At 27.3% G+C, this 20,732-nt stretch overlaps 1 protein-coding gene across 1 annotated transcript; it reads left to right on the top strand.

Annotated features, from left to right (window-relative positions):
• The first annotated feature begins 3,644 nt into the window (after nucleotides 1-3,644).
• LOC113367902 (protein-glucosylgalactosylhydroxylysine glucosidase-like) lies at nucleotides 3,645-20,315 on the top strand. Its single transcript, XM_026609476.1, is given in 17 exon segments — nucleotides 3,645-3,654; nucleotides 4,738-4,845; nucleotides 14,098-14,173; nucleotides 14,950-15,183; nucleotides 15,557-15,657; nucleotides 16,644-16,943; nucleotides 17,547-17,648; nucleotides 17,740-17,865; nucleotides 18,256-18,403; nucleotides 18,711-18,751; nucleotides 18,754-18,852; nucleotides 19,260-19,352; nucleotides 19,446-19,533; nucleotides 19,985-20,070; nucleotides 20,073-20,138; nucleotides 20,141-20,174; nucleotides 20,231-20,315. Coding segments are annotated over 17 exon segments (1,797 nt in total).
• The last annotated feature ends 417 nt before the right edge of the window (nucleotides 20,316-20,732 follow it).

Here is a 20,732-nt window from a genome sequence, read left to right as displayed (position 1 = left end):
CGTGGACGAAAAAAAGCGGACATACAAAACACACACACACACACACACACACACACATCCATTTTTTCTGAAGTATGCCAAAATGTTCAGAAACCTTCAAAACGTCGAGAAATGTAAAAATTTTTGATTTCGATTTTTGGACGATTACTATAACTTACCCTACGGGAAGTTAATAAAGTCATAAAAGAGCAACCTAAAATCAAACATATAAAAAAGATGAATATACCAACGAGTGGCAAGGACTTTATATGGGTTAAAATGAATAAATTAACAATATAGAATATTATAAAAAAACTTAAACTCAAAAATAAAAAAATTCTAACAAACTTCTTGAGTTGCTAAATAAACTGAAAAATTGCTCCATATGAAACACTCTGTTCATTTACGGATTAGAGACATGGGTTCTTACTGATAAATTAAATTTCGATACCTTGACCTTAGCCTTAATCTATCTATTAAAAAAATAATATAAATTGTCAACAAATTTATTGAAATTCCATCTAGAAGTTATAATAGACACTACAGACGAACTTATTATCGAGTGAAATAAATAGTAACTAAAAACTAGTGGTGTTTGGCATCGTGCGTTAAGGCAAATTGCTGGAACTTTCCGTACCACAATTAAATATTCGAAGGAATAAATCAGTAATCAATAAAAATTGATCAATGATTTACAACAATTGTTTTATGCATTTTTAAATAGATGATTATAATCACTATGTATTTTATCGTTCATAAAATATACACAGTCGATCTTATCGCTCAAAACACTTAAGAATGTGTACATTGCCTTACCAAAAATTTCATCAATTCTTCATTCTGTCAATACAAGTGAAATGTTTTTTGAACCATTCAAATCGGGTACTATATTCTGTCAAAAACTGAATAACCGTTTTTGGAACTTTTTGCCCCATATCTCCGAAACGGCTAAATCTGTCTTTATCAAAACCTAATCAGCACGTCTTCCTATCAATAAAAACCGAATGTTTTTTGAATTATTTAAATCGGTTAATTTGTGCGCCCGAAATCGTGGACAAAAATTGTATCCAAACATACATCAATTTTTCCAAGGTATGCCAAAATGTTCAGAAACCTCTGAAATGTAAAGATATATGAAAAATTTCATTTTAGTTTTTTTTGCGATTACTATAACTTGAAGAAAGTTAATGAAAAATACGAAAACTTGAGAAAGTTAATGAAAAATACGAAAAATTTACTACAAAATTAGTTGAAAATGAAAGAGTCTACAAACAAGCTAATTAAATAACAATTTAGGAATCAAAATGTAGACTCGACTGAAAAACAAGTTGAATCTCAATATCGTAAGAAAAGGATTGTACTGACGAGCAAACTAAATATTGACCAAGAAGATAAAAAGAGTCACTATCAAGAAAACAATCTATTTATTGAAAAATAAAAACGAGTGTCAACAAATTTCATTGGAAATCCATCTAAAAATTATAAGTAGACTCTTCTGACGAGCAATCCATATTATGTCTCTATTAGCTCTATTACTAAGCGAAATAAATAGTTACTTAAACATTAAGAAAGCACTCTACTGAAGAGAAAACTTCTTGACTTGCTAAAGAAATTGATAAATTCCTTCATATAATCATTTACGGATTAGAAATATGGACTCTGAAGAAAGTCTCTGAGATGACAAATTAAGAAGGAAAATTACCGTCGTCTAAAGAAACTGCACTTTTAAAGAAAAATGCATATTGCACGATGTCATCGAAGGAAAATAGAATGACTGAAAAGGCTATGACGGAAAAAAATGCTGAAGACTTGTTTTTTTTTGGAAATTGAGCACAAAGGACATGGTAGTATTGAGAGAAAAAAACAAGGACAAAATGTAATGCTAACTAAAAAGAAAATTAGAGAAAAAATGTGGTAATAAAAATTTGGCTAATATTTAAAGTCAATCCTTGTTTGATCTAAATAGATCACAACAGTTTCTACATTCAGTTTATAATTTAGCAAGTTAATTGACACAATATCAAAAAAAATGTACATAGACCATGGTAACGTAAAATGTAAAGTTAAAAATGTATCAAGAAAACATATATGACTGCCATGGTTCTATATTATAGCCTTTTTTCCGACAAGCCAAGAAATTTCCAGGTCAATTTTTCAGACATATATGTCTCATATGGCTCATGTAGAACTTTTTAGCATCAGACACATATAACTGATATGGCGATTAACGTGTTAAAATCAGTCTCAATTTATAGAAGCAATTGCAACATATTTAAAGTAAGTTCTTCAATCAATTTATTAATTTCCCATCCAGCTAATTACCAATACAATACTATTTATGAATTTCCCAGTTCCTTTCCGAATCAAAAGTTTACTTTCCGTCTTCCGTGTCGTTTATTTTATTTCTTTCCTTTTGCGGATAAATAGGTGATTACGTTTCATTCACACAATTCACATACACACCAGGAGCAGGAGGAAGGAATCAAACAACTTTTGGCTTTTCATCGGCGAAAAACGTTTTCGCAGAAACGACTCCTTGATTGAATACCGACGACGAAAAAATTTACTTTTGCCGAACTGGATAAAAGACTCAGGACCGAAATGGATAAAATACTTACAAAAATTTAATACAAAACTAATTAATTTAAATTTATTTATCATTTTATGACTACCCTACAGCAAATTGGTATACTAACAAATCACCCATAAATTAATATATTGTAATATTATTAATTTGACAGCAAAAAATGTCACTGTCACATATATTTGTTTCAGTGACTTTGTTTTTAATAAAAACAATTTTCAAATTACATTTACTAATCATATTACCATGTCAAATCATTTGTTTTCCCACATTTCATTTTCATAATAAAACTTTTGATACGAAAAATTTTTATAAGCAAATTCGTAGCTAAAATATTACATTTTATACAAAAACTATAATTAAATAAATACTTAAGTACAACTTTAATTAAACAAGAATGAAGATTATATTATTACCATTATTACTATTATCATTGGCATTTTTTGGAGCGGTAAAAACTAATCGTCAAATTCCTTATGATTGCATAAGCAGCACTTATCGAGGTAAGATTTTATTTAATATTTATAATATATATATATATATATATATATATATATATATATACTAGCTTTAGCCATAAGAAATACTTCTAGAAAATTTTAGTATAAAAATGTGTGTGGTATATAAGTAAAAGATGCAGCTAATGCAAATTATATTGATGATTTACCCACTGCAATGCATGCAATATATAAATATTCCTGGTTCATATTAGTTGTTGAAATTTTTATAGAAATTAAATATAAAACGTTTACAAAAATAATTTACTAGTTATCGAACTATATATATCGGCTACTGAAATAATTTTTATGAAATAGAAGAGTGATAGATTTTCAAAAATTAAAAAAAAAATAAAGTTGACCCAAAATTTAAAAAGTGTCAGAATTGGGCAATCTTTAATAAAATTCAATCACTTTTTAAAGTACAGTTTAAGCTTTTTCATAACAGTACCAAAAGCTTTCATTGATGGAACGCGAGATAAAAAATTATTCGATTACTAGAATGACTAGTCCAAAATTGGGGTTTGTGGTAGAAGGGTGAAAATTTAGGGCTCGTGTCCTTTGGTTGCAAATTTAGTTGCATAATGCTTCAAGGTAAATTGCTGAAATTTACTGTATCTCAATTGAACATTTTTAAAAGTTCAGAAAAAAAATATTATTTTTGTTTGAGGATTTAGAATTTTTTGAACATTCTTGAGAATTTTGAAAACATGCGAACTATTTGAAATTTGAAAGAACATGCTTCTATTAAAATTACTTATTATTTTTGAGTTCATTTTTAAAACCTCAGAATAGAAAAATTATTTTTGTTTGAGGATTTGGAATTTGTATGAACATTCTTGAGAATATTGAAAACATTCGAACAATTTGAAATTTGAAAAAAAATATAAAAAAATGCTTCTTTTAAAAATACTTATTATTTTTGACAACATTTTTAAAAGCTCAGAAAAGAAAAATTATTTTTGTTTGAGGATTTAATATTTTTTTGAACATTTTTGAGAATTTTGAGAACATTCGAACAACTTGAATTTTGAAAAAAATAAAAAAATGCTTCTTTAAAAAATACTTATTATTTTTGAGAACATTTTTAAAAGCTCAGAAAAGAAAAATTATTTTTGTTTGAGGATTTTGAATTTTTTGAACATTCCTGAGAATATTGAAAACATTCATACAATTTAAAATTTGAAAAAAGTAAAAAATAAATGCTTCTTTTGAAAATACCTATTATTTTTGAGAACTTTGGTCAAGTTGGCGATATTTTTAGAAGGGTGGCTTTGATAAAAAAGATAAAAGAACGAGAAATTTTCCAATTTTGTGAAAACTATAGAAAAATGTGAAAATGCCGCCAAGCTAAGCACAGTATAAGTGAAATGTCGCACAGAATTATTTGCAAATGCAATTAGGCAACTGTTTTTTTTTTTAATTAAATTCGAAATGAAATGACGATTGTTAATGTTCTGGAGATGAATTGATTTATGATTTATGATTTACATTTGATTTGCTCAGATATAGCAAGATGGCAAAAATAATGAAAGTCACAGTATTTGTATTAATATACTTGAAAACGTTTAAAATTTCTCGAATATTTCATTGCGGTACGGGAAGTTCCAGCATTTTGCCTTAAGGCACGATGCTATACATCACTAGTTTATTATAATATTATTTCTTTTATTTCAGCTCAGTATTTCATGACGGATACCGAAATCGCAATCCCAGATATTTGCGAGATGAATGCAGAAACTGCCAACAGTGCTTGCCTTAGACATTGTCATGATAAATGCAACTGTGAGTTTGGGTATTGTAAAGAAGGTCCTGCAAACGAAATGTTTTGCTATTGCCATTTTAAAACTTGACTTTGGAAATAATATCACAAACAAAAATTGTTATCCGATATAAATGTAAATCGTTTAAATGTAACTTCAAAATTCACAATAGCAATAGTGTCTATAGACGTCCGGGAAATGTTACGCAAGATAAATTTTATGTGAGTAATTTTTAATGTAAAGGTAATTGTCAGTTTATAAAATTATATATATGAGTATCAAGTGGTTGAGTTTATTTATTTATAAAACTAGAATAATAATTAGATAAAAAAAACTTGACTGGAAACAGGATGACAAATTATTGGATTACTAAAATATCTTAGTATATTTTATAGATATCTTTTGTTTTTATATTTACATATCGAATGCTTTGACTTCGAAGGCGTGAACATACTATATTGATTTCAAAAAAATTGGTATTCTTCATTAATGTGAATTAAGTCCATTTTAGTGGTTTTGGTAACATATATATTTTATGATCTGCAGGCTTAAAAATGTAGGGTAGTATGTACTTTTCAATTCCGAATTGAAAAAAAATCGAAATATAGAAAACTGACTCCAAAATTTAAGAAAAAAGTGTTATGGTTGGACAACCCTTGGTAAAAATAAATTGATTTTCGAAGTAAAATTTTGTAAAAACGGTCTGAACAAAAATTATGTCAAAACATTCATTGAAAATTATTTAATCGCTAAAATAATTCTTATTAAGTATGTGTTTTTTAAGTACGAATTATAAAACATAAATTCAAAATTCAAATTTTTGGGAAAAAAAATTTTAGATAAAACCATCGAAATTTATAGTCTTTGATTTTTTTGGAAAAGAAAATTTGTGGGAAAAAAATTGGGAAAAAATCTGGCAGGAGAGTAAAAATTTAGGATTGTATGTGTTTTTTAAGTACAAATTATAAAACTTCAAAATTTTTGGGGGAAAAAATTTGAAAAGAAAAATTTTGGGGAAAAACTATAAACATTTATTTTCGGGAAAAATCATGAACATTTATTTTGGAAAAAAAATATTAGGGAAAAGCCATGAAAATTTATAGTCTGATTTTTTTGGAGAAAAATCATGGGAATTTATAATCTTTAATTTTTTTGGAGAAAAAAATTTTGGAAAAAAGAATTTGAAAAAAAAATGGGAAAAAATGGGAAAAAATTGGGAAAAAATTGGGAAAAAAAATTGGGGGAAAATAGGGGGAAAAATTGGGAAAAAAAAATAGGATAAAAAATTGGAAAAAAAAGTTGGAGAAAAAGCAAGCACTATAGTCTTTGATTTTGTGAAATGAAAAATTAGTATTGTTCTATTATCAGTCATACAGAACTTCATAAAAATCGGTCAAGCATTTTCAAAGAGTATTATAGCCAACATCGTGACACAAGAATTCTATATTATGATTTTTCTATATTCCTATAAATCCGCCCCTGTACATTTCCCTCATAAAACGAATCGTCATGTACGGCAATTTCACATTTTCGCATTTTCCTATTTCCCGCGAACTAAAAATATTTTTAACGAAAATTCCCACACGACTAATAGAAAAAAAGAAAAAAATGTAAAAGGAAAGTAAAAAAATAAAAAAGTAGAAAGATCGAATCGTATAGAAAGCAAATGAAAAGAAATGGAACGAATTTGATGAAAGCTTAATATGAAGTAGTAAATGAGTAAATACACATTTCAACTTGGGGGATGAAAGAAAAGTTTGGGGAGGAAAATCAGCTTTTCCACGTATTACATTTAAAAGCTGGCACTGAGAAAAATATTTAGAGATATAGTAAAAGACTTAATTGAAATAGAAAAATTAGGCTAGGTGTAAGTGGCACTTTGCCGTAAAAATTTCTGATAATTTTTTTCTATTTTTTCTATATATAGTATAGGGTTAGGGTATGATGGTATATGAGAGGAGAATTGCTTTTTCCTTGTTCCAGAGGCGATTGCTACAATTTGGCGAGTTGCCAATTTTTGATTGGGCCAATTCGCGAAATTGCAAACGATGCGTCTTCATAAAATATTTTAAGCTCAAATCTTATCCGAGATAAAATACATATTTTTTGCACACAATAATAATACAATTATCCTAACACGTTCGCGGACGTGAATGCTATTGCATTCAAATTTAAAAGTTTGAATTTAATTTTATATAACCTTACGTTTTTGTAATTATTACCTGTCCAGGTAATGTCTAAGTAATTCTTTGGGTATTTTTGGCGTAAAATACAAGCGCAACACTTGACGTGGATGCTATAGCATTCATCATGTATAAAGATTAAAATATAATAATTTGACGATTAAAGTATAATAAACGGTGTTCAATTTAATTTCGGAGAGCACAATTAATTTAAAAATAATATTTTGTCCATTTTTGACCTTGCTGAAACTTCTGCCTAATATACAATATATAATTTAATAAATAAATAAAAAAAAATTTAATAAATAAATAAAAAAAATATTTCCGGTTATAGTAAAGTTGTAAAATAAGTTTTTTGTTGTAATGATTTTTATTTAATAAGTTGTTTTGCTTATGATTACTAATTTTAGCAAAATTATTTGCTGATTTTGAAAATGAATGCCATGAATGCTTTAGCATTCAAATTTTCAATTTTGAATTCAATTTTATATAACTTTAGGTTTTTGTAATTATTATACCTGTCCAGGTAATGAGTAACTGATTCTTTGGGTATTCTTGCATTTTCGTATTATCTTGACGTGGATGCTATAGCATTCATCACTTATAACGATTAAAATATGATAATCTGACTATCCTTATAAACGGTGTTTAATTAAATTTTGGATAACACAATTTTTTTAAAAATGAAATGATTATCGATTTTTGTACCTTGCTGAAACTTCTGCCTAATGTACAATATATAATTTAATAAATAAATAAATAAAAAAAAAATTTAATAAATAAATAAAAAAATCTCTCTAGTATATAGTAAAGTTGTGAAATAAGTTTTATGTTGTAATGATTTATATTTAATAAGTTGTTCGCTTATGATTGCTAATTTTAGCAAAATTATTTGCTGTTTTGTACAAAATTTAAGGACTTACCATTTTGAAAATAATTAATTAAATTTTGAATTTAATTTTATATAACCTTACGTTTTTGTAATTTTATACCTGTCCAGGTAATGAGGAACTGATTCTTTGGATAATATTATATTATCTTATATTTTCGTATCATCTTGACGTGGATGCTATAGCATTCATCACGAATAACTATTAAAATATAATAATCTGACTATACTTATAATCGGTGTTTAATTAAATTTCGGATAGCACAATTAATTTAAAAATAAAATGATTGTCGATTTTTGTATCTTGCTGAAACTTCTGCCTAATGTACAATATATAGATTTCTTTAATAAAAAAATAAAAAAATATATCCAGTATATAGTAAAGTTGTAGAATAAGTTTTAGGTTGTAACGATTTATAATTAATAATTAAAAATGTACATTTTAGCAAAATTATTAGCTATTTTGTAAAAAATCTAAAGACTTACCATTTTCCGAGATAGGACTTCAAGAAGAAATACTGGGTGGATTAATCTGCAAAAAAATAAACAAATTATATTAGATAGGATAATATATGCCAATTTTATTATATATTTAATTTAATTTATATTATAATTTAAGATATATTCTAATTTTAAAGAGATTTTATTATCGTTCATATTCTATGTCAATTCCAGTAAATTCTACTAAATTTATTTAAAATTCAACGCAATTTCAAGGTGAATTGCAAGTAAATTTTAAGTGGTTTCAGGGTGAGTTTGAAATTATTTTTTTGGAGCTTTATCTGTTTATGAGTATGTTATTAAAAAAGTAAATGAATAATTTTTATAATTATAATTTAAATTGAAACTGTAGCAAGCAAAAAAAAATATTTTTGTTAAAATTATGTTGATATGACTTATATCATTCCTCATTTTTTTGTTACTAACTAGAACCATTGTTAGATAAAACGATTTGATTGGAAGCAAGATGAAAAATAATTTGTTTATTAAAAAATGACTATTATAAAATATGATGGTATTATGAAATAAATAATGTTTATAATTATAATTTAAATAGTAGTACAAGCAATACAAATATTTTTATTAAAATTTTGGTGATAAGACTCATATGATTTCTCAATTTTTATGTTTTTGTTAATATACAGAAAATAATGACACATATTAAGTGGCAAAACGTACAAAAGAAATTCATTGGTTGTATAATATATATATATATATATATATATATATATATATATAAATATATATATATATATATATATATTTTATTTATTTTTCTACTATGAAATAGATACCCCCGAATGGCCAAACGAATTAGGTCAATGAATAATAACGATATATAGATATAGATATGTATTTTTGGTGTTTTTTTCAGGGGGCACTTTGCTTAAATTAACACCCCCGAAACGAATTATGGAAATTGCTATATCGTTTGCACATTATTTTATTATACAAGGATCGGATGACGTTTTTATGTATAAACGATGCATGGAAATTATCTGTGAGATGAAAACGACACACAAACACAAAAACACACACTTATGTACATTAGGGTGGTCCTTAATATGGACATTTTCGAATTTCCATGCTCCCAGGTGCTCAAATGGTTCCAAATTGATAAAAAACAATTCTCTGAAAGTTTTAGCTCTTAATACTGTCTTTTAGATAAAGCGCAATTCAATCAAAGATTTATATGGAAATAGCATGAAACAAATTTCAAAAATTTTAAAAATGTTTTTAATTTAGTGAACAAATGAATGAGTTTTATTCAAAATTTGTCGCTAAGTTATACCTAAACATTTTTTTTCAATTTTCAAAATTTTTTCATGCTATTTGTATACGAAGTTTGATTGAATTGCGTGCTATCTAAAAGTTAATATTAACAGGTAAAATTTTCAAAGAATATTTTTTTATCATTTTAGAAGCATTTGAGCCACTGGGAGCAAAGAAATTCGAAAATATCCATATCAAAGACCACCCTAATAACTCTTTTATATTAAAATATACATCATAATCAAAAGTAGCTATATCAGTTTACAGAGTAATTAGCGCCACTTATCCTGATTGCTTTCAACCAATACACATACACATATATATATATATATATATATATATATATATACATACATGTAAATGTATATATACATTTGTATATTTATATTACAAATACTAAAAGATCTATCCTGGCTATATGCATTTAAGGATTATGGCAATTAGCCAGAGGATTCATTTAATAATTAATTGATTATCACAAAGTGCTATTATCATAGGAGCAAATATTATATAATAACACACTCGTACTCGTACTCGTACATCATCAACTAAAGTTAATATTTACTGGCTTGGTTATAAAAATAAAAAGGATATCAATTTCATAAAAATGATATAAGAGGAAAGAATAAAGTTATAGGCATTAATTTAGTTGATGCGATTTAGTGGTTTATATTAAAAAATAGGAAAAATATCTTCTATATATATAAAAATAAGTCAGGTTTTCCTTCCTGACGAAATAACTCCAGAACGCACGAACCAATTTTGCATTCGTTGGAAAGGTCTCGGGCTCCGCAAGGTTTATAGCTAAGAAAATTAGTTGTGCATGGCATCGTGCCTCAATGCAAATTGCTGGAACTTCACGCACCGTAATTAAAAATTCGAGTAATGACATTAGTGAGAATTATCAGAATTATGCTTGGTTAAGTCAACGAACAATTCTTGCCGCAAAGAATAATGATGTACACGCGCTGAATTTCACCATTCAATCAAAAATTGCTGGCGATTTGGGGACATACCAATGATTCCGACTTCAAACGATTGCAATTTCCAGTTAGCCTTGCGTTCGCAATAACAAGTCGCAAGGCCAATCGCTTAGTGTTTGCGGGATAAATTTCAAATAGATTATTTAGGAAATCATTGTTTTTCACATGTGCAGTTATACGTTGCCTGTTCACGAGTTGAAAAACCATCCGCTTTGTTTGTGTTAAGGTCAGACCAAAAAACAAAAAATGTGGTTTACCAAAGAGCACTTCAATGAAACGGATAATATGCGGATTCACTTTTATTTACTTAGAGAAGTTCAATTAAAAAATACTTCATTTTTGTAATCGAAATAAATTCATTACTGTTCTGTAATAAAATCAAATTTTCCTTTTCAAATATAAAACAAACAAAAAATGTCTTCATCTTTCTCACGAAACCATCTGGTGGCGAAACGGAGTTCGTCGGGTTTGCTAGTTTTGTATAAAATTAACTACAAGATTTCAGATGTTTGCAAGAAACTTGTAAATTAATTAGGATAACCCTTCATCCAATTACGAGAAAAAAATCTAACAACAAATATTGACTTTGATCAATTTGTTTAAAATAATTGTTACTTCATTTACTCTAATTTTATTATTTACTATCATGTATCCTTTATATCGGACATTTTATTAAGAGTGAATTTCCAACAATTTTGGCTCAATTTCAAAATATGTGGAGGCTGAGAGGGTAGTGTCCTCTCAGGGGTTGCTTTTCTGTTCTTCTAGTTCTACTTAACAAAGATTTATTTATTTTCGCACTAGACAACGACGACATACAAGAAGAGAGTATGAAGTTTCGATGCCAAAAAGCACGCTAATTGTTCCCATTTTGGAAGACTTTTTGTAATGAATAAATAGATACAAAGATATATGTGTATATGTATATATATATATATATATATATATATATATATGTGTGTGTGTATGTGTGTTACTTGTTCCTTAGTTTAACATCACCAAACAAAATATAATAGTATACAAAATTAACTGTAAAGGTTGCAATACTATTTATGTAGGTAAATCAAGGCAGCATTTAATAAAAAGTCAAAACGAACAATTTCAAAATTAAAAACCAAAATTAAACTATGATTACGGATCATAATAAAATTATAATCATAGATTCAATTTTGAAGTTCCTACAATATTTTATCGCGAATACGTTGCAGAGACGCTTTGCAGAATCGTTTTTCATTCATATGTACAAAAAAAGTATGAACAAAAGAAATGATACCTGTTCGCTTTGTGAAAGTTATCAAGTAGTATTAAACAATATTTTGACAATCATTTTGTTAAAAATAAATTTTTTTCAAAATGTCACTTGTCACTTGATGGCAATTTAATTGGCAAGATTTTGTAAATTTCTACAATTTGTACCTTGATGTATTGCTCTAAAGATTTTGCGTTATTTGTTGCAGTATGCTAAAAATAATTTATATATTATATATTATTCTGTTTAATATCAATTTAGGTTTATCCTATAATTTGCTGAAAGTTGCCTTATTTTTATCAATTCTTCTAATGGCAATAACAAAAGAAAGGATATAAATATTTTACTAATTTAAAGAGAGTTTTTTTCTATGTTTTATTATCCATTTGTTCAGAAAAACACAAAATTAGAAAACTGATTATTTGTAATTTAAGTTAGACTATTTTATCAGGAAAAATATTAAAAAAATAGATGATTGAACTTTAAAAATAAGTTTTTTCGATTTTGTACATAATTATTGAGTTTCGTGTTGCTGATATTTATTTTCGAAGGTTTTCTGACCTTGCACAATATATATATATATATATATATATATATAAATATATATATATATATAAATATATACAGGTTCTTTTATACATATGTGAAAGAACCCATTTCCGACCTGTCTGTCACAGACTTCTGTCAAGATTTTGGATTTCTTGGGAGAAAAACACAAAAACATTCATAAATATATATATATATATATATATATATGTATATATATATATATTTTTGAATAGTCTTGAATTTGATGTTGATATATATGTTTAATTTGAGTTTAATAATCGGGCGTAACATCAATAAAATAGATTTTTTATTGATGTTACGCCCGATTATTAAACTCAAATTAAACATATATATATATATATATATATATATTCAGATAAAAAAACTATCGATAAGCTATTGATGACGTATTGACACATTCCCAAGTTCAATGAGATAAATATTATTTATAAATATGTATATACAAGTAAATGTTATGTTGCATTTGTAAAAAACAAAGGAAACCAATGATAGTAAAATTATATAGAAATATTTAATTTAATATTATAATAAAAAAAATATTTCATAGTTACATATTTGAAAACTGCAATATGTAGTAGTCAAATATTTTACTTTATTATATATTAGTCAATAATTTTTGTCTGGCTTCACCAATATATATAGAGTCGCAGTCTTAACAATTAATTTGATAAACGTACAATTTTTGTAGATCTTTAAATTTAGATTTAGATTAATTTGATCTTTTATGCAAAAAATAGAAGTAAAAAGAGAAATTGTAACAGTAACATATATTACATCCGTTAAGCTTTCAAAATTTTAATTGAAAATCCTGAATCATTTTTTACTTAAACAAGACAAAATAATGTTATAAAGTAATAAAAGCAAACAAACATTAAATTATATTGCATATAACATTTTGTATGAAAAGTATGTAAGCAAATAACCAAAAACTGAAGACTAAGTTCAGAAATTCACTATTCTTACTAATTTTTTTTTTAATTCATTTTTATAGGAAGATAGTAAATAGATTGAAAATCTTCGACACTTAAATTTTTTTTTCAAATATTTCTGTTTAGTACTGTGTCAAGCATTGTAAGAGATAGTTTGTGCTTTTTGTTTTTAAAAAAATTAAATATAATTTAAATAAAATATTAAAGAATATGTAGTATATGAGTAACTGTTTTTGAAATTGCACTGAAGATGAGGCATACCATGGTCTCGAAACGTCTGTAATTATTAAATAAAGTGTATGTGAAAAATCTGAGTGTTGTATTTTTCATATTGATATATATATATATATATATATATATATATATATATATATATATATATATATATATATATATATAACTCGAGCCGTTTTTTGACCACCAATGACTTTGTAATCAAACTTGACAATTTCTTATGATAATGCAGTTCCTTCGCATTTGTTCGAAACGTAAACACTCCAAGAAAATTAACAACAAAAACACAATTTGTTAATAAAAATAAAAACAATTATAATTTATCAATGTTGTGGCTTTGTGAAAAAAATAATTCATTCCCATTGTTTATTTTTGCAAGACAATGCTCAAACTATTTAGTTACGTATTATTAGTTTTTAGTGTAAAATTATGTTTTTGTGCAATTGTTATAAACAAATTACCAGATGAAATTTCGTACGAAGATTGGATTTTTGAACCTGACGACATTGGTACGGAACCTTATATTTTTAAATCCACACAGTAAGCAAAAAAATAAAATACTTAGTAATAATTAATAATTATAGTTAATTGATATCTTATCTTCTTATATATAAAAATGAATCTCAAAATGTGTTGGTAAGCGCATAACTCAACAACGCCTGGACCAATTTGGCCAAATCTTTTTTTAAAATGTTCCTTGAAGTCCAAAAAATCGAATAATTGCCGGGAAAACCCTAAAAACAGCCCTTTTCTTTTTCATACAAAAGTTTTCTAACTAAAACGTAGAATCAATTTGAGCTTTATTGCTATTATATAAAGTTTATATTAAATTACAAGCACTTACTGTAATACTCCTTCTGAACGGTTATTCGGATTTTGATAAATCTTTCTGAAGTTTGTTAAGGAAATTTTCTAGGATTTATGTGAATATAAAGTACTGGGATGTATGTGCAATATTGTAGAAATAAATGGAAAAATTGCAAAAAGCGACATGTCATTGTTTGCATTAAAAGCAAATGAAAACTGTCATCTGCCAAAAATTTCAATTTACTTATGAGCCTCGACAATATTAGAATATGTATAATAAATTCATGAGTATGAATAAGAAAAATAAAATGTCTACATTATTAAAAAGCAGCTGAGATGTGCCAGAAATTAAAATAATATAAAGATACAGTATATGTATGGCAGATTGAATGATACACATATGAACTGGATTTGATAAATTAATTCACTTAAAATATGAAAAAAAAAATCAAAAAATATGATATCTTAATTTTAAATTTCGTATAAATCAATTTCCCATTTTTCTCCAGGTTGCCAAAAAATGAACGTTTACTCCCAACTGAGGCCAATGGCCATTTGGGGTACACTTTGACCTCTGATGCAATTTATATGAACGGTTTGTATAATGGTGAAGGTGGTAGGAGTCATAGGGCCAGAATTAGGGCCCATATAAGGTGTGGGCCATCGATGGAAAATTTTGGAGGACATTTGGAAAGGAAGAGTTTGGGACATTATGAGTTGGATGTTAAGAAAGGAATTTATAAGTAAGAAATAATTTTTATTAGTTTAATTCATCATTTTTTTGCATATTCATTTTATCAAAGTTAAGTGGTTTATAAATATTCTTTTGTGTCATAATACTTGACTTCACGACAGATGGCGCAAGAATTTACTTAATGACGTTTGTTAATAACAAATATAAGAAACTTTCAATTGGCGTGCGCTCTATCTAAATATTTATATTAAGAGCTCAAACTTCGAGAGAATTGTTTTCTATCAATTTGGAACCATTTGAGCCCTTGGGAGCAAGGAAATTCGAAAATGACCATGTTAAGGAAATGTCTATTATTAATATATTTTTTCTCAAAATTGACATCTTTCACATATTCACATTTTATTTTATTTTTTTATTCACAGATCACTACGACGTACAAAAGAATATATATATGAAAAACTTATTTACGCCCACAAATTTTATACAAGGACTTTGATAACTCAAATCAGGATTAGAAATATTGGTAAGAAAATTATAAGCTTTTCTCTGACTTAATTAACACGTTGATCGCCACAATAATATAAAAAAAAATTCAGGATAACTTTATTAGGTAATTTAGTTACTAAAATGTCAAGAAAACTTGACAAAATATATGATTGACAGTCTTAAATCTTATTATTATAAAATAAAACTTTTTTTCTCCTATGACTTATGTAGGCATGGCATTCAACGTGATAAATATTAACATGACATGATTTATTAAAAATTAATCACTATAGAAGTAATAATAATTCTGTACCGATATAAGAATTCCATTTCAATTATCTCAAATATTTGTGACAAAATTTATTGATTTTATTATCGTTTATCATAGCAGATATATTTAAGTATAACATATCGAAATTACAAAGTTCTAGCATGTCTAAAACTATTTTTAAATATTTTTCAAAAATTAATCACTATTTAATTCTCAATCATCTATAATGCAGTACTTTTTAAACAAAAATGTAAAAAAATCTCAAAAGTTTGTGAGAAAACTTATAGATTTTAGTATTTGTTATCATAGTAGACATGTTATAGTCTAACATATTGAACTAGTCAATAGTTTGAGCATTTTTAGCACAAATTCTAACACTATTTTTACAAGAACAAACAAACATCCTAGATAGAAACCTAAAAATCTTCTTGAATCAATTGTTAAGACTGCGACCTAACTTATATTAGTGAAACTTGACAAAGTTTAATAAAACCGACTTCAACTACAAAGAAAACAATTCTAAAAATCCCAAACAATTCAAAACTATGCTTACAGAACATATTAACACATTAAAACATAAAATAGACATTTTTAAACTGAAGTTTTACATTTTGAACAAAAATTATACATAAGACGTATTAGTGAAGAATTTTGTACAATCATTTATAACTATAGAGTAATAAACAAACAAAATAACCTCAGAATAAAATTTTCAAGATATTTTTCTGTCTGTCAGTTAATTTTTTTTCTAGTTAATAGGACATTACACATTCCAATGGAATGCGATCCTGGTCCCACAAGCCAAGACATACGTTTCGATCCAACAAAATCCGGCATCTTCAACAACGGCAAAACAAGAACAGGCATCTACAGGGAATGCGGCGAGACTGCCCTAGCCGAGAACAAAACCTACCAGAAAAATTTAACACCAGTTTGCGTGTACTGGGTGAATGCCACGGATGTTGAAATCCAACCGTTGGATGTCGTTGATGTCGTTTTGGTTCAGAGCATGGATAATAAAAGAAATATTGCTGAGAAAGAGATATTGGATGGTTTGTAGAAATGATATATATAGGGGTCCCAGAACTCAACGTCAATGAGAAAAATAAACAAATTAAAAAAAAAATTCTATTGTAGTTTGGGAATTATGGGCTTTTAAGTACAACCTAGGGAGCTTTGATGAAATTGTGCTAATTTTTCGGTTATTTGTGTTGACTTTTATTATTTTTGTTCATTTAAACTTTGGAGCTTGAACCGTGAATAACATTTCTAGGACCACAGTTAGAAATAATGACACATTTGCACCAAGTTTTCAAGAATTAAGACATTTTGTTGAAAAATGACTTCAAAATTTTTCATGTCGGTCGACTTTGAAAGACTCTCCTTAAAAAAAAATGTACTAAAGTGTGTAGGCAAATATCATCAAAAATTGGTGCAATTAATCAAGATTGTAAAATACTACAATATTTGTTAGTGAATTAAAAAACAATTCGAGTAAAAAATAAAAACCTAAACATAAGATCATATGGGCTTAGCGCATTTCACTTAGTTTTTTATCCGCACAAGCTCAATTATGAGATATATGGATAGTGGACATGGTTTGCTATATGTAAGGAAAAATATAGATTTCACTAATATTATAATTTTTTCCTCAGTTTTAAATTTGGCGCCAAAAAATTTACTAGACACCCACATCAAGGCTTGGCAAGAAACTTGGAACGAAGCTCGCATCGAAATCGAAGGCGATTTTAAAACTAGTAATTTACAAAAATATAAATAAATTATTTAATACAATATCACTACACAGTTTATATTTTGTTTATCAATTACTATTTTAGGCTAAAATAGTTTACGGAAGCCTCTATTACATTTTGAGCTCACTGCCGTCCACCAGAACGAACCAGAAACCGATGGAGTTCTTCGGGTTGAGCCCTGGAAGTTTGGCGAGAGGAAGTGAAGTTTTGGATTATGAAGGTACGGAACCCAAAATATAAGTACTAGATTTTGTGAATATACTTATGAAGACTATTTGTGCAAAGTTTCAAAAATGCAAAGGTTTTTATTTGGCCGAGATATCATGAAAAATATGAAAAAATTACGGGTGATATTGATCACGTTCAAATTAATTTTTGTGTTCAGTTACCGTTTTGAAGTATACCGAGTTGGTTTAGGGCGTTATAATGTTGGACAATATTATAGATAATTTAATTTTGTATAAATTTGCCAAATATTTCATTTACCTAGCACCAACAGTTCAAAAGTTACAACAAATACAATAACTGCAGTTCTACTATATAGATGGTAAGAATTCCTACACTAATTTCGTATAAAAAAAATGTATTAACTGCTTAATTATTTTTTTAGGTCATAATTTCTGGGATACAGAAATTTGGATGTTCCCAGTAATTTTACTGCTGCGACCGGATTTAGCTGAAATTTTGCTGCAATATCGAGCTTCAAAAAAAATTGCTGCCAAAGATTTGGCTGCGGAAATCGGTTGCCGCGGTATTAGGTAAAAAAAATAGTAAAATTCTAACATTTATTTTAAGTTGATAAAAAAATTTATTTAGTTAATAAATAAGACTCTACTAATTGAAAAAAACAGTCACTTTATAGACGTGCATTCAGCTTCAATATAATAAATTACTCAGAAGTTTTCAATTCATTACATTAAAAAATCTTTATAATATTTTCTTTAAATCATAAATATTTGTCTCCTCAAGAAAATCTCTCGGACTAAGAGACTCAAAATTTTAATACATATTTGTATTTTTTATATTAGATGAATAAATTAAAATATTTTTTTTCTATTTTTTTAGGTTTCCCTGGGAAAGTGCCTTTACAGGCTACGAAACAACACAACCTGTTGCCCAGAAGTTGCCAAATATCAACATCATATCACCGCAGACGTTTCTTTTGCCATCAGGCAATACTTGGCAGTTAAGGACCAGAAGATCCTTGGATACAAGTAAATAAATAAAATAAATAAAATACTAAAGTTATGTAGTTCAGTAAACCACAAGATAGAGATGAAATCAATAATACGTTGTACGTGGCGGTTACGTAACAGAAAAGACACAAACATGTATTCATTTTGTATCATGTGGTAACTGTTTCGTTTTAGCTACGTTTGAATATTTTTGCAGCTCTGTTTAACCAATTTAATAAACTACTTATTAAAGGAATAAATAAATGTTTTTCTTTCACACTAAATTTAAAACATAGCAAAAACAACAAGTTGTGTTTACGTAGATATTAAGTACATGTGTGTCTTTCATGTTACGTATCTACCACGTAAAAGCTCCAATGTAGTTTTAACGAAATTTTACTGATATTACAATCACTAAAAAAAATTCTAACATATTTTTAGGATCACGGGTGTGATTTGCTGTTGGACATTGCAGAATTTTGGAGCTCCAGGGTTGAATTTAATACTTCGACTCAAAAATACGATATAAATTGTAAGTAAAATTATTTTCTGAAATTTTAGTGTATATTTGTTTTAGCATTTATGCTTAAAATGTGAAATTTTATATATTTTGTATTGTATTTAGATGTAATGGGACCAGATGAGGATCATTTCAACATCAATAATTCTGTATACACAAATGTGGCTGCTGGTTTGGCTTTGTATTTGGGAGAGTAAGTTTAAAATAAAAAATCTGTTCACTTACACGCACACACACACACACACACACATACACACACACACAAAACACATACTTTTCCAAATTTTGTGTCATTCGACTCAGAATGGCATGAAACGTCGAGAAAGCATACAATTAGCGAATCGTATTTTTTAATGAGAACATAAACTTCTCCTCCGGGGAGTTAATAGATATAAAATTTAATTAATCCGTTACATATATAAAATATTTGAAAAGGTTTCTGCTGAAGTGGCACTGCTATAAGAGCCAACAGTACTTTTTTAAAATATTATAAGATTTTGCAATCATCATAAAAAATATTAAAAATTACACTTCTAAACAAATTGAACCATAAATAATTTAACTTAGGCGACATCGTATCGAAAAAGTTAAATATCAATTATAATAATAATAGTTAAGCCATATAATAGTGAAAGATCTTTTAGGTACGCAAATGCATTTGTGGACATTTTTCTAATTCCCAAAAATTATGCAGAAATTGCTAAACACCTAACACTACTATACGACCAAAAAAAAATTATCATCCCGAGTTCCAAGGATTTAATCCACAAACCGAGAAAATCAAACAGGCTGATGTGTACGTATTGGATATCCTTTGCAGTATCCAATGGAAAGGTAAAACTTACAAGAGATATATAAAAATATTTAGGGCTAAAATGTTTATTTTTCAGTTCTACAAGGATGAACGATTTGAAGATTATGGGACCAATAACCAGAGACAGTGGACCAGCAATGACCTGGGCAATGCTTCTATAAACTATTTGGATTTAGGAATGCACGATGAAGCAGAAAGATGTTCCAGAAATCCTATCAGGATTATGTCAGGGAACCTTTCAAGTAAGCAACAAAAAAAAACATTTTCTTTCTCATTTTAAACTCCAAGCTTCACCAACGTCCTAATACATGTATCACCAATTTTCTTTCTTTTCTTTTATAAAAAAACGCATAAGTGATAAAGGATTTTTTATTTTATTTCAAATTACTTCGTAAATTGAATTAGAAATAAAGAACTACAAAATACAAACTAATCAAATATTTTTAAGTAAAACTTCTTTAGGTGCAACTAGGGTGTAAATCCGTACAAATGCAACGAAAGTGCGTTACGGCAGTATAGATAAGATAAGAGTCGAGTGCCATGATTCGTCATTCGCTTTCGATGATATCATTTCTACA

The sequence above is a fragment of the Ctenocephalides felis genome, unplaced genomic scaffold (assembly GCF_003426905.1).
Source record: "Ctenocephalides felis isolate EL2017-DRISC unplaced genomic scaffold, ASM342690v1 CF-g0.4_SCAFFOLD_01170, whole genome shotgun sequence".
Lineage (NCBI taxonomy): Eukaryota > Metazoa > Arthropoda > Insecta > Siphonaptera > Pulicidae > Ctenocephalides > Ctenocephalides felis.
This window is presented reverse-complemented; position numbering and strand designations above follow the sequence as displayed.